The sequence below is a fragment of the Aquarana catesbeiana genome, linkage group LG07 (assembly GCF_042186555.1).
Source record: "Aquarana catesbeiana isolate 2022-GZ linkage group LG07, ASM4218655v1, whole genome shotgun sequence".
Lineage (NCBI taxonomy): Eukaryota > Metazoa > Chordata > Amphibia > Anura > Ranidae > Aquarana > Aquarana catesbeiana.
In genome coordinates this window covers 45103737-45120029 of record NC_133330.1, presented here as the reverse complement: position 1 = coordinate 45120029, position 16293 = coordinate 45103737, and the positions used below count along the sequence as shown (strand labels likewise).

The following is a 16293-nucleotide window of genomic DNA, read 5'->3' as shown; positions in this document are numbered from 1 at the left end:
AGGAATATCTGGCAAGTACTGACTGTGTGGTACATGTGACAACAATCTCCTATATTCATAGCTCCCAACTGTCACTGATTTGGAGCAATGATCTCCACTTTAAAGACTTGCACGCTAAGCTCTTAAAAAATTGGGAACAATGGTTAATGTATACCTTCCCTGATCTCCCCCTGGCAAGCGTGGGTCGACTTTAACAGGTGTCTCAGGTGATCCCGGGTCCCTATCTTCCCTTTCTCCCCTCCCCTTCCCTTCATGCTTGTCTGTTTTTCCTGTCTTTCTCTTTGTTTCCTCTCCTTTGATGTGTTCGTTGGCCCTCTTTAGTTCATTGGTGTCCAGGACTACTCACAGGGGGGTCTTTGACACATGTCCTGGCTACTTTGGCAAAATGTGTGGGTTTCCCCAACATACATACAATGGATATAAAAAGTCTACACACCCCTGTTAAAATGTCAGGTTTCTGTGATGTAAAAAAATGAGACAAAGATAAATAATTTCAGAACTTTTTCCACCTTTTTAATGTGACCTGTAAACTGTACAACTCAGTTGAACAACAAATTGAAATCTTTTAGGGGAGGGAAGTAAAAATAAAAAAATAAACTAATGTGGTTGCATAAGTGTGCACACCCTCCTTATAGGATGTAGCTGTGTTCAGAATTAAGCAATCACATTCAAACTCATGTTAAATTGGAGTCAGTACACACCTGCCATCATTTTTAAAGTGCCTCCGATTAACCCCCAACAAAATTCAGCTGTTCTAGTAGGTCTTTCCTGACATTTTCTTAGTCGCATCCTACAGCAAAAGCCATGGTCCGCAGAGAGATTCCAAAGCATCAGAGGGATTTTTTTGTTAAAATGTATCAGTCAGGAGAAGGATACAAAAGATTTTCCAAGGCATTAGATATACCATGGAACACAGTGAAGACAGTTATCATCAAATGGAAAAAATATGGCACAAAAGTGACATTACCCAGAACTGGAGGTCACTCCAAAATTGATGAAAAGACAAGAAGAAAACTGGTCAGGGAGGCTGCTAAGAGGCCTACAGAGACATTAAAGGAGCTGCAGGAATATCTGGCAAGTACTGACTGTGTGGTACATGTGACAACAATCTCCTATATTCATAGCTCCCAACTGTCACTGATTTGGAGCAATGTCCCTCTGTCCCTCTTTCCTCCTCATCTGTCCCTCATTTTGGTCTGATACATATAGTTGTACACAGTGGAGTAGCGTGGGTTGTCAGCACCCGGGGCAAGGCAAGTCATTTGTGCCCCCTAACCTGTGAACTTTTAGCACTCCTTCCCTTCCTACAATAGTACTGACCAGCCTGATTCCTACACCGACCTACCTGACAACTACATTGACCTGCCTGATTCCTATACTGACCACTATGCTTACCTACCTGTCCACTACACTACACTGACCACTACCCACTACACCACACTGACCACTACACCACACTACCTGACCACTAAACTAACCTACCTGATTCCTACACTGACCACTACGCTTACCTACCTGCCCACTACACTACCCACTACACTGACTACTACACTACCCACTACACTGACCACTACACCAACCACTACCTGACCACTAAAAGAACCTACCTGATTCCTACACTGACCACTACGCTTACCTACCTGTCCACTACACTGACTACCACACTGACCACTACACCACACTAATCACTACACCACACTGACCACTACACTGACCACTACACTGACCACTACCCTGCACTGACCACGACCCACTTCACTACACTACCTGACCACTAAACGAAACTACCTGATTTCTACACTGACCACTACGCTTACCTACTTGTCCACTACACTGAGCACTACACCACACTGACCACTACACTACCCACTACACTGACCACTACACTACCCACTACACTACACTGACCACTACTCACTACACAGCACACCACACTGACCACTAAACTAACCTACCTGATTCCTACACTGACCACTACGCTTACCTACCTGTCCACTACACTATACTGACCATTATACCAACCACTACACCACACTGACCACTACACTGCACTCACCATTACACTACACTACCCACTACACTACGCACTGACCACTACCCACTACACTACACCACACTGACCACTACACCACACTGACCACTACACCACACTGACCACTACACTACACCACACTGACCACTACCCTACACTTACCACTACATTGCACTACCCACTACACTGACCACTACCCACTACACTGACCACTACTCACTACACTGACCACTACCCACTACACTGACCACTACTCACTACACTACACCACACTACCCACCACACTACCCACCACACTACCCACTACACTACCCACTACACTACCCACTACACTACACTGACCACTACACTGACTACTACCCTGCACTGACAACTACTCACTACACTGGCCACTAAACTAACCTACCTGATTCCTACACTGACCAGTACACTTACCTACCTGTCCACTACACTACACTGACCACTACACCAACCACTACACCACACTGACCATTACACTGCACTCACCACTACACTGCACTACCCACTACACTTCACTGACCACTACACTACCCACTACACTGCACTGACCACTACCCACTACACTACACTGACCACTACACTGCACTAACCACTACACAACCTACTACACACTGACCACTACACTACAGTACCCACTACACTGACCACTACACTACACCACACTGACAACTACACTGCACTAACCACTACCCACTACACTGACCACTACCCTACACTGACCACTACACTGCACTACCCACTACACTGACCACTACTCAATACAGTACACTACACTGACCACTACCCACTACGCTGACCACTACCCACTACGCTGCACTGACCACTACACCACACGACCCACTACACTAGACTGACCACTACACTGCACTGACCACTACCCACTACACTACCCACTGCACTGACCACTACACCACACTGACCACTAAACTAACCTACCTGTTTCCTATACTGACCACTAACACTGACATACCTGATTCCTACACTGACCACTACGCTTACCTACCTGTCCACTACACTGACCACTACCCACTACACTGCACTACCCACTACACTGCACTACACCATGCTGACCACTACACTACACTGACCACTGCACTACCTACTACACCACACTGACCACTACACTATGCTGACCACTACACTACCCACTCTACCTATAGTATTCCTATACTGACCACTACACAGCATGACTCTAACTGCTTGTTTACTGTCTCTCTGGCTGGCTGCTTCCTCTCCCCAGACCATGTGCACTCCCCCCCAGGCCAGCAACATGACTCGTTTCTGACGAGGGAGTCTCACCTGCGTTTTGTCTTCCATTCAAGATCGATTTGCGCTGCCACAACAGTAAATGATTGGAGATCCGGAGGAGAGGAGGAGGAGGAAAAGACAGCGGTGACAGGTCACAAGGCGAAAGCGGGATTCCAGGAGCAACCTTTGCGCAAGTGCCACCCAACATCACGGACAGGCCAGCCCTGCCACTGCACATGACCCCATTCGCCCAATCACAGGGCGCCGGCCGTTCTGCCTGAGATTAAACATGGCAGCCGGAGCGCGGGGACACGGTATATTGGAATTAGGACAGTGACACACACTGGCTTTGAATTGCGCCCCCCAAAATGTTGCGCCCGGTGCCACGGCCCCCCTCGCACCCCCCAAGCTACGCCACTGGTTGTATATAAAATGCTATTTTATCTTTCAAAAAGTGTTTCCCAGAGCTAAACTTTTCATTCAAATTTATAAATTGCTCTCTGCAAAAAAAAAAAAAAAATACTGGCAAACGCAATTCCAGTTGATTCTCCCTGACAGCACACACACCTGAGACTTTTGATTTAGGACAGAATTGGAGCATTTCAACCCTGTTGTTCTACACCACCTTTTGTGTTTCCTTCCCTCTTCTATAAAAAGACTATTCGTTTGGTGCTGTCATGGAGAACTCTGCAAAAAAATTATAAATTGCTGCATTTGTAAATTTTAAAAGGCAATATAAAGGAATAGTATTCTATAGGGTGATCTGAAGAGGGCTGTGCACGGGAGATAACCTCCCAATCTGATAGATTTGGAGTGTTTTTGCAAAGAAGAGTGAGCAAATATTGCCAAGTTAAGATATGTCAACAAAGTATTAGTTTAAGGGTGTGTACACTTATGCAACCATATATTATATTATATTATATTATATTATATTATATTATATTATATTATAATAAATATATATATATATATATATATATATATATATATATATATATATATATATATATATATATATATATATATATATATATATATATATATATATATAATGTGTGTGTGTGTGTGTGTGTGTGTGTGTGTGTATATATTATATGATATTTTTTTTTTTTTTTTTTTTACTTCCCTCCACCTAAAAGATTTCAGTTTGTTGTTCATCTGAGTTGTACAGTTTATAAGTCACATTCAGCCCAGGTTCACACTGCTGCATGATTGAAATCGTGTGAGTTCAGCTGACATTTTAACAGGGGTGTGTAGACTTTTTATGTCCACTGTAATGTGATTATTTGAGAGAGAGAGGCCCCGTGAGTGTAAATTTGGTTTGTTTTAATTTTACCAGTCATAGCCGTCATGGGTGCTTTTTTTTTTCTGTACATTTTTTGATATACTTACAAAACAAGCTATGGTACCAAAAATTTTTCATGGGCAACTAGGCAATGCTTTAAAAGCCTTTGCAGATTATTTAGAGTTAACAATGAATTATAGCTGTAGACGTATTGCTCGCACTCTGACACCTCACATTTGTGGCACAATTGATATCTACAAATATGTACTTGCCCTATGCTGGGAATTTTTTATATGGGTGTCAGGGCCTGGATCTGAACCAGGACCTCTGCTCTGTCTGGCAGTAACTCTTCTTGCTGACCCACCTGAGATGCTGGACAGCTCGCTGTCTGACCCCTTAAACGATTTTGTCTTGTACCTTGTTTCTTATGAACCTTGAACTCGAACTCTTTGGTCCTCCAATGAACTTCCTATTTAAGCCATGCCTTTACACTTTATTTGCCAGATTATTGTGCTCTCTATAGCCAATATCTTGCTCCTTTGGTACCTGCACTTGTCCTTATGTTCACTACCATACATTACCTACCTTTTTGGCTTGTTCCTTAACTACGCTTCTACTTGATCCCAACCTGCATCTACTTGTTACCAACGACTACTGCAAATCCCTTCTCATTGGCTTACCTCTACATAGTCTATCACCTCTTCAATTGATCATGAATGCTGCTGCCAGACTCATCCACCTTACCAATCGCTGTCTCTGCTACCCCTCTCTGTCAGTCCCTCCACTGGTTTGCGGTCAGCCAAAGAATTCAATTCAAAATACTAACAACTACATACAAAGCCATCCACAATTTAGCCCCCAGCTACATCACTAGCCTAGTCTCTAAATACCAAACTACTCGTTCTCTTCGTTCCTCTCAAGATCTCCTGCTCTCTAGCTCCCTCATCACCTCCTCCCATGCTCGCATCCAGGACATTTCCAAAGCGTCTCCAATCCTATGGAATGCCCTACCCCAATATGTCCGCTTATCTCCTACTCTATAAGCTTTTAGACGATCCCTGAAAACCCTTCTCTTCAGAGAAGCCTACCCTACCCACACCTAACTACAACGTTTATTTTTCATTTTCTCCATCAGCCCACCCCCCACAGTCATTATCTTTTGTTTCCACTTGACCCTCCCTTCTAGATTGTAAGCTCTAATGAGCAGGGCCCTCTGATCCCTCCAGTATTAATTTGTATTGTGTGTACTGTCTGCCCTCATGTTGTAAAGTGCTGCATATACTGTTGGCGCTATATAAATCCTGTATAATAATAACCTTTGGCTTGTCAATGTTTACAGACTATGCTTCTGCTTGATCCATACCTGATACATCTGCTACTAGACCACACCTTGCTTATCTCACGGTGAGGTGATCCTAAGGACCACAACCTGGTACTAGCATGCAGGAAAATCCATCTCCTCCTGATGATTAGTGCTTGGACCCCACGCCTCGGGTGAGCCTGCCTCATCCACCAGGGTGATCTGCTTGTGCACTAATCCTGTTAGTCGGTGGGAGCTTCTCTACTGCTATAGCTACTGGTCTCTGAACCTAATCATGACAATAGGGCCTCTATGGGGGTGACGGGGGATGCTTTAAAGAAAAAATATATTATTATTATTTATTATATTTTTATACCCCCCCCCCCCTTTTTTTTTTTTCTTGCTATCACAAGGGGCTAACAATGCATTTGAGAGCCCCATCAGTGATGTGAGCGCTCTAGTACTGCCTGAAACACTTATGTCGGAAAGCTCTTAAAGCCGTTATTAAGCTTGATTTAACCACTTCTACAATGCCTGTCATGAACAGGTGTGACCAGAACCGTGTGATCTGCAACAGAAGACACCAAAATGTATATAAGTGAAAATATAATAATTTATTAAAGTAAGTACAACCACCTTCAATATGACACAGTGCAAGAACGTTTTTAAACTGTAATCTACCCTGATCAACCAGAGAATGGGCCAGACGGATACACTCCAGGAGCTGATCCCTGTCCCACTCTTTCAATACCAGACGACAGTAATTGTTATCCTCCAACACCAGTAAGGCAAGGAGAACAACTGTTTCTGATTGCATTTTAGTAGCAGTAACAGCAATACAATGGTTGCTCTGTGCAGTCACTTCTGGTCAGAGATGGCCTTGGTTTACTGTCATGAACAGGTGTGACCAGAACCGTGTGATCTGAGACAGAGGACACCAAACCGTATATAAGTGAAAATATAATAATTTATTAAAGTAAGTGAATAATATAGTACAGCCACCTCCAATATGACACAGTGCAATAACCAACCAACAGACAGAGACCCACAAATAACAACAGATAAGTACAATAAATGGGAAATACCAGGATCATAAACAATAGCCAGGCCAGGGTCATACACAGCAGATCAGCAGATGGACAGGGGATGTTCCAGAGACATAAACGTAAGCCAGGCTAATGTCATACACAGGGAGATCAGCAGCTGGGGTAAGGAACACTGGACACGAAGAGGATGGATGGATCAGACTGCAGGCAGGGATGCAAGGTAAGAGGTGAGACAGGATAGGGATCGGGACAGGGAGACAGGATCAGATACACGGATTCAGGGCACAGGAACAGGTTCAGAATCAGGATCAGATCACAAGCTAGCAGGTCAGGGCGCAAGGAAGAAACCAAGGCAAACATGTGAGTGCTTGCTGGGTATTTATAGGCCTGTGATTGGCCTCAAGTGACACCTGATTGTAGGTGGTACTGTCTGCTCCACACTGCCAGGATCCATCCGCTGGTGGACATCAGTACTGCGGCCCAAAGATGACATAACATCAGCAGGGAAAAGCGCTCTTGAAAGTTCCAAACTGCCAGGAGACACCTGCTGGTGGACCTCAGTACTGCATGCCAAATGACAGCTATTACCAGCGGATGGAACATTTCCTGACAGTACCCCCTCTCAAAGAGCGGCCTCCGGATGCTCCAACTGGTTGTAATTGTCCATAGTCTATGGCATCAAGCAGAACAACAGATGGGGGTACATCAGGCTGGGCAACAGGCACTTCAGGCTGGGCATCAGGCACGTCAGGGCAGACAGCGGGCACGTCAGGGCAGACAGCGGGCACATCAGGGCAGACAGCGGGCTCGGGGTCGTCAAGCTGGGCAGCAGGCTCCAGGTCGTCGAGCTGGGCAGCAGGCTCCAGGTCGTCGAGCTGGGCAGCAGGCTCCAGGTCGTCGAGCTGGGCAGCAGGCTCCAGGTCGTCGAGCTGGGCAGCAGGCTCCAGGTCACTGAGCTGGGCAGCAGGCTCTGGAACATTAGGCCGAACAGCGAGCACCGTAAGGGCAGGCTGGATCACAGGCACCAGCTCAGCAAGCTGGGCAACGGGCACTGGTTCAACAGACTGGGTAATGGGCACCGATTCAACAGACTGGGTAACGGACACCAGTTCAACAGACTGGGTAACGGGCACCGGTTCAGCAGGCTGAGACACGGGCACTGAAACTTCAGGCTGAGACACTAATTTCAAGACATCAGGCTGAAAGGCAGGCAATGAGACACCAGGCTGGAAAGCAAGCAGCGAGACATCAGGCTGGAAGGTGGGCACATCAGGCTGGCAAGCGGGCACATCAGACTGGGAGGTGGGCACATCAGACTGGGAGGCAGGCTCATCGGACTGGACAGTGGGTACCGAGACATCAGACCAGGCAGCAGGTACTGGAACTTCAGACTGGGCAGCAGACACAGGCGCTGGCACATCAGGCAGAACAGCAGGTGCTGGCACAACAGGCAGAACAACAGGTGCATCGGACTGGATAGCAGGTATTGGAACTTCAGACTGGGCAGCAGCCACAGGTGCTGGCACAACAGGCAGAACAGCAGGTACTGGCACAACAGGCTGAACAATAGGTAAATCAGACTGGGCAGTAGTCATTGGAGTGTCAGAATGGAACGTGGACACTGGGATGTCAGGCTGAGCAGCAGGAACTGGGATCTCAAACTGGACGGTGGGCACAGGCATTGCTACAACAGGCTGAGTAGCAGACACTGGCACATTAGGCTGGGCAGCAGACAGGAACACATCGGGCTGGGCAGCGGACAGGAACACATCGGGCTGGGCAGCGGACAGGAACACATCGGGCTGGGCAGCGGACAGGAACACATCGGGCTGGGCAGCGGACAGGAACACATCGGACTGGGCGGCGGACAGGGGCATATCAGGCTGGGCAGTGGACAGGAGCACATCAGGCTGAGACACTGGCTGGATAGCAGGCAGAGATTTGGCAGAATCAGATGGGTTATCAGGTTCAGCTGGCATGCAAGCTGACTGAAGCAGGTTGGTTGGTGTGGAGGCAGGTTGGGTTACTGGCAGGATTGTGTGGGTTGGAAAGAACTTCCGTTTCTTCTTTGGCTTAACTGCTGGAGATCTGTAGGTGACTGCAGGACTGTAGGTAGGAGGTGAGGTGTACTGAAGAGAAGGGCTGGGATATTGCAAGGAAGTGAAAACAGTGGCCAGAGGAAGTTCTTGTGGGGAAGTTGTAGGTAGCAGAGAAGAGGCAGGCGGGTTAAAGGCAGGATAAGTGCAGCGGGTAGAGACAGGGTATTGATATTTGGTGGGAAGCAGGGTATATTGGTCTGAAGCGGAGGTTGCCATGGGTGAAGGGGAAAAAGACTCTTGGGCAGGCAGGTGTCTAATAGCAGGTCCGGGTTGTGAAGAGCTGACCGAGGCTGGAAATAATAAGTCTGACCATGCCTGTAGTACAGGTTGAACAAACGTGGGTTCACATACTGCCTGTCTAACCAGGGACTGCACCAAATCTATACAATCCACTAGCACCTGTTTAGGACAAGCTGAATAATGCTCCAGAAAGTATACAGCATCATCCTCCAACAGCCATACCAGAGACTCCACCTGATCACTACTGAAGGGGGGAGAAAAATCGTCACTTCCTTTTAGGACTGCTAGACAAGGCTAGCTCAGCACACACCTGTATCAGGGGCTGAACATATTTAAACAGTAATCTACCCTGATCAACCAAAGAATGGGCCAGACGGATACACTCCAGGAGCTGATCCCTGTCCCACTCTTTCAATACCAGAAGACAGTAATTGTTATCCTCCAACACCAGTAAGGCAAGGAGAACAATTGTTTCTGATTGCATTTTAGTAGCAGTAACAGCAATACAATGGATCCTCTGCGCAGTCACTTCTGGTCAGAGATGGCCTTGGTTTATTGTCATGAACAGGTGTGACCAGAACCGTGTGATCTGCGACAGAGGACACCAAAACATATATAAGTGAAAATATAATAATTTATTAAAGTAAGTGAATAATATAGTACAACCACCTCCAATATGACACCGTGCAATAACCAACCAACAGACAGAGACCCACAAATAACAACAGATAGATAAGTACAATAAATGGGAAATACCAGGATCATAAAGAATAGCCAGGCCAGGGTCATACACAGCAGATCAGCAGATGGACAGGGGATGTTCCAGAGACATAAACGTAAGCCAGGCCAATGTCATACACGGGGAGATCAGCAGATGGGGTATGGAACACTGGACAGGAAGAGGATGGAAGGATAAGACTGCAGGCAGGGATGCAAGGTAAGAGGTGAGACAGGATAGGGATCGGGACAGGGAGACAGGATCAGATACACGGGTTCAGGGCACAGGAACAGGTTCAGAATCAGGATCAGATCACAAGCTAGCAGGTCAGGGCGCAAGGAAGAAACCAAGGCAAACATGTGAGTGCTTGCCGGGTATTTATAGGCCTGTGATTGGCCTCAAGTGACACCTGATTGTAGGTGGTACTGTCTGCTCCACAATGCCAGGATCCATCCACTGGTGGACGCCAGTACTGCGGCCCAAAGATGACATAACATCAGCAGGGAAAAGCTCTCCTGAAAGTTCCAAACTGCCAGGAGACACCTGCTGGTGGACCTCAGTACTGCGTGCCAAATAACAGATATTACCAATGGATGGAACATTTCCTGACAATGCCATTTATAAATGCACTGTGGTAAACGAGTGGTTAATGTGCCTACATGTTCCACCTTACTGATTTTCAACAATTGTTTGTAGACGACCATCTAATCTATTGCTACCATCAACATAGGAGCAAGGGCGGATCCAGAGCATAGTCTTGGGAGGGGCACTGCCAGAAAATACTTTTTTTGGGGTAAAATTAACGGGGAAATGGTGTTAGCGCTTCGGTCATCACGGCACCATGGCTGTTATGGTATCAGGATGATTGAAGAGCATTATTACTATTATTACATTGTTATAAAAAATAAAATAGTTCAACTCACCATAATGCAGAATCAGTGGGAGCCCTGAGCGTGTCTCTTGCCACTGTCACCTGCCACACATTGCGGATTGTCACTTGCCACGTCATCTGTCACTAGATGCAGATTGTCACTTGCCACCTTCCATGCCACACGTTGCAGATTGTCACTTGCCACGTCGCCTGTCACTAGATGCAGATTGTCACTTGCCACCTTCCATGCCACACGTTGCGGATTGTTACTTGCTGTGTCCCAGAGTCAGGCAGCACATTACCAGTCAATCAGCAGAGAGATGATGTAATCTCTCTGCTGCCACGGCTGCCTGCACGCTGCACAGTGAGGGCGGAACTGCTATCTCTCTGCTCTTCTGCCCGCTGACTCCCTGATTGGCCAGCAGCCGCTCTCACACTGTCACCGAGCCACACAGCTGCTCACCAACAGTGCCGCCCGCTGTCTCTCCCCACCAGAATCGCCCGTGCTCTCAGCCGTGGAGCCGCCCGCTGGCTCTCTCGCCAGCAGCGATGCCTGCCCGCCCACTCACTCACCCACATTCTCAGTGGGGGCAATTGCCCTGTTGCCCCCCCCCCCTGGATCCACCCCTGCATAGGAGAGGTCTGCTTGTGGGGTAAAGCTGGCCATACACTAGTGGCTTTTTGAATTTAATATTTGTATGAACATTTGTCCGAAAATTTGTTACAAAACTTCTCAGTCTCCTCTTGCTGGCAAGGCCCAGATGGTATGTTTGCTGGTCGCTCATGGGTTTCCCACTGTCATCTGTCTGAGTATTTAAATGATTGCTATAACTGGAAATATTATCCTTTTTCCTCATTTTAAGCAATTCGCCAAGAACTTGGCTACTCACACTGGTTTTCTTCTTCCAGGGCATTCAGCGAAGAGTTTGCTCTTAAAGACCATGTTGTCTTTACAAAATCTCTCACTGCACTGGGTACAGATGAGCAAATCGCCAAGTGGCTGCCACTTGCCAACAACTATCAATTCTTGGGAACTTACGCTCAGACTGAGCTGGGACATGGTATGTTACTACAGATTGATTACTTGTGTAATGTTTTATCATAATAATTCTGTATCTGTCTCTGAGGAAAAATATCTAGCACTTTTTATTTTTTTTATTTTATTATCACCATTGGCAAGATCTAAACCTCACCATACAGAGAGCCAGGGCCACCATCAGGGGGGGGACAGCCGATACAACTGTAGTGGGCCTGAGGGGCCAGAAAGAGGCAGGATGGGTGAAGGGGAGCCGTGTTGTGCACTATAGAAATGATGTGTGCTCCTCTGTGTCAGCAATAGGTCGGCTTTGTGAAAATGAGCTGGGACTGGGTAGGAAGATTTCCTTTACAGGTAGGGGCTGTGAAGGAAAGGGAGGGGGGCTGTTTTTGCACAGGGAGGGGCCAGAGGCTTGTGTGTTTACTGATTTGTGTATGTTTGGGGCTAACATATATACACAGGTGGGGGGGCTGACATATATACAGGTGTGAGGGGGAGGCTGGCATATATACAGGTGTGAGGGGGGCTGATTATATATATATATATATATATATAGTGGGGACGGAAAGTATTCAGACCCCCTTACATTTTTCACTCTTTGTTATATTGCAGCCATTTACTAAAATCATTTAAGTTAATTTTTTTCTTCATTAATGTACACACAGCACCCCATATTGACAGAAAAACACAGAATTGTTGACATTTTTGCAGATTTATTAAAAAAGAAAAACTGAAATATCACATGGTCCTAAATATTCAGACCCTTTGCTGTGACACTCATATATTTAACTCAGGTGCTGTCCATTTCTTCTGATCATCCTTGAGATGGTTCTACACCTTCATTTGAGTCCAGCTGTGTTTGATTATACTGATTGGACTTGATTAGGAAAGCCACACACCTGTCTATATAAGACCTTACAGCTCACAGTGCATGTCCGAGCAAATGAGAATCATGGGGTCAAAGGAACTGCCTGAAGAGCTCAGAGACAGAATTGTGGCAAGACTAGAGATGTGAAGGCCCGGAAAAAAATTGCAACATTCGTTTTTTTTTCCGTTTTTTTCCTGAAGGCTTTTTTGTTTTTTCCCCAAAAATTGGAAAAATTGAAAAAAGAAAAAAAAATGTGCAATATTTTATTTTAACATGATGAATAAAATATTTTAAGACAGGGTGTTCAAATATTTTCCAAATCATTTCTAAAAAAAAATGTATGATATCAGATTATTCAAATTTCTGTGCACTAAGTGAGGACAAGCAAGTCCTAGGTAACAAATAACCCTCCAATGCAAGAACAGTATGCATTTCTTCCTTTAGGAGGTGCTGTGCTGCTATTGTAACAAGAAAAAGGTTTCAGTTTTGCTCTTGCGTGTTAGTGGGTGTGTTTGGTTTGTTCTGTCCTCTTCACTAGGCCTCATTGGAAGAAGCATTGGAAGAAAATACAGAGCAACAAAAAGGACCTGAAAGTATATTCTTAATTAAAAAAGGTAAGTGTTTACATGTATCTGATTCTGGATCTAGAAAACTGAATCATTTAGCTACATTAGTTTATCTTTATAAACTTTTGTGTAAATAATAATTTAATTACCAGTAATCTGGTTCTACACACACACACACACACACACACACACACACACCCACACCCACACCCACACCCACACACCCACACCCATAGATTAGTGTCTTCTTGCAAAGTAGTAATTTTTTCTTGTTTTGGACGACTGGTTGCAATCGAGGGAAAGAGGAATGCGGCCAAGTACAGAGAGATCCTGGACGAAAACCTTCTCCAGAGTGCTCAGGACCTCAGACTGGGCCTAAGGTTTACCTTCCAACAAGACAATGACCCTAAGCACACAACTAAAATAATGGAGTGGCTTCACAACAACTCTGTGACTGTTCTTGAATGGCCCAGCCACAGCCCTGACTTAAACCCAATTGAGCATCTCTGGAGAGACCTAAAAATGGCTGTCCACCAACGTTTACCATCCAACCTGACAGAACTGGAGAGGATCTGCAAGGAGGAATGGCAGAGGATCCCCAAATCCAGGTGTGAAAAACTTGTTGCATCTTTCCCAAAAAGACTCATGGCTGTATTAGATCAAAAGGGTGCTTCTACTAAATACTGAGCAAAGGGTCTGAATACTTAGGACCATGTGATATTTCAGTTTTTTTTTTTAAATAAATCTGAAAAAATGTCAACAATTCTGTGTTTTTCTGTCAATATGGGGTGCTGTGTGTACATTAATTAGGAAAAAAATGAACTTAAATGATTTTAGCAAATGGCTGCAATATAACAAAGAGTGAAAAATTTAAGGGGGTCTGAATACTTTCCGTCCCCACTGTGTATAATATATATATAATTTTAACTTTGGTCAAGCTGGTTGATTTATTCAGTGATAGCATATTTTAGGACAAAAAGTGTTCATATAGATAAATATTATTCTTTTTCTAGAAGTCTAAAATCCACAATTGGGGGGAACAAGGTATTTGCATGCCATCGCTTCCACCATAATCCAAAAAATAAGGGGTTTATTTCCAATTCTAAGATAGTAAGCAGTGTCCAGCAAATCATCCCTTTTATGTCTAAATAAATTGCTCTAAAATATTAGGCTGTATCTGTGCTGTATACCAGCGAATGCACAGTTGGCCCGAGGATTCAAAAACAAGAGGAGACCACTGATCTCTTTGTTGCAATGTCCATGACAGATGGACTTGGACAGTCGGGTGCAGAGATCTTCGCGGTTGGTCATTTTGAAATGCTGTTTTGTAAACTGATCTTTTAACCTTTTTGATTTTCTGCCCTTTAGAAGAAAAAAAAAAAAATTTGACAGCTGTTAAGGTTAACCCCTTCCTAACCAGACTCCGCATTTATACTGCAGCAGGTTGGCTCAGGGCCGATCCCAGGTGGGTGCACGGGGTGCAGTGCATCCGAGCGCCAGAGAGGTGGGGGCGCTGAAGCGCCAGAGTGCTCCCCTCCCACCTCCTCCTCTCTGAATCCAGAGGCGGCTCTCTCCGCAGGTCACTGCCACCGCTGAGGCTCAAGCTCGTCCCCCCTCTCTCCTGTCAGAGAAGGAGAGCAGCCGCTGGAGATCGAAGCGGCTGGTCTCTGTGTGGAGAGAGACCAGCCACGCAGTGACATTGCTGGGGGGGGGTCCGTGCCTGACACATGTTCTCCTCCTCTGTCTCTCACTCCTGCCCAAGCCTGTCTTGATCTGCTTTCCACCCAGGCGGCGCGGCTGCACACTGTCCTCTCCTCTTCAGCTGCCGCCTGGGTGTTTTTATGCACCCTAATGGAAGGGGGGGGTCTCTACTAATAGAGGGGGGTTTGTCCTGGGGGGGTCTCTACTAATGGAGGGGAGGGTTTGTCCTGGGGGGGTCTGTACTAATGGAGAGGGGGGGTTTGTACTAATGGAGGGGGGGTTTATCTTGGGGGGGTCTGTACTAATGGAGTGGGGGGTTGTCCTGGTGGGGGGTCTGTACTAATGGAGGTGGGGTTTGTCCTGGGGGGTCTGTACTAATGGAGGGGGTTTGTACTGGGGGGGGTCTGTACTAATGGAGGGGGGGTTGTCCTGGGGGTCTGTACTATTGGAGGGTGGTTTGTCCTGGTGGGGGTCTGTACTAATGGACGGGGGGGTATTTGTCCTGGGGGGGTCAATACTGATGAAGGGGGGTCTGTACTGAGGGAGGGGTTTATACTTAGTGGGGGGTCTGCACTGACGAAGGGGGTCTATACTTAGTGGAGGGGGGTCTGTACTGGGGGGGTGACTATAGTTGGTGGAAGGGGGGGTGACACCAAGTTATACCACACCTGGTGACACCAACCCTAGTGATGCCACTGCAGCTGCAGGCTCTTCTTTCCCCCTCCCTCTCCCTCTCCTTCTCCTTCTCACATGCACTGCTGTACTAGTGAGGCCAGCACAGCCTCCCACTATGTTTCTTTCCCGCCTTCATAACAGCCAGGGAAGAAACAAAATAGAAAAGGGAGCAGAGAAGAGGATTGTGGGAAATGTAGTCCTGAGGACTGGCAGCCCCACTGTAACACGGAAACTGCAGCCCACACAGCATGCTCAGCTAAATGGGAGAGAGAGAGCCAGGAGCCTGGAAAAGCTTTCAGGGAAGTACACCCAGGACTCCAGAGGGAGAGGGCAGTCCTGAGAGAACACCATCAGAGAGAGAACCCCGCTGCCCTGCGCCACCAGAGGGAAAGCCACACAGCCTAGCGCCATCCCTGGCAGAGAAAGGAATGGAGTCACTGCCAGAATACAGATCTGGGTGCTACCCAGCGGAGTCACCACGGGCAATTCAGAGTGAGCTGACTCCTGATCAGAGGAACCATTGCTGTATCGCTGGGTCAGGTGAGAGGGCTGATCGGCCATTATCTACTAACGTCCATAGGAACTGC

At 46.5% G+C, this 16293-nt stretch overlaps 1 protein-coding gene across 1 annotated transcript in view; it reads left to right on the top strand.

Moving 5' to 3' along the window:
• Positions 1-16293, top strand: part of LOC141103008 (peroxisomal acyl-coenzyme A oxidase 2-like) — a 121200-nt gene that overhangs the window by 43987 nt on the left and 60920 nt on the right. Inside the window, exon 3 of the mRNA XM_073592125.1 lies at positions 11770-11921. Coding sequence (XP_073448226.1) covers positions 11770-11921 — 152 coding nt within the window. The remainder of the gene's footprint in view (positions 1-11769; positions 11922-16293) is intronic.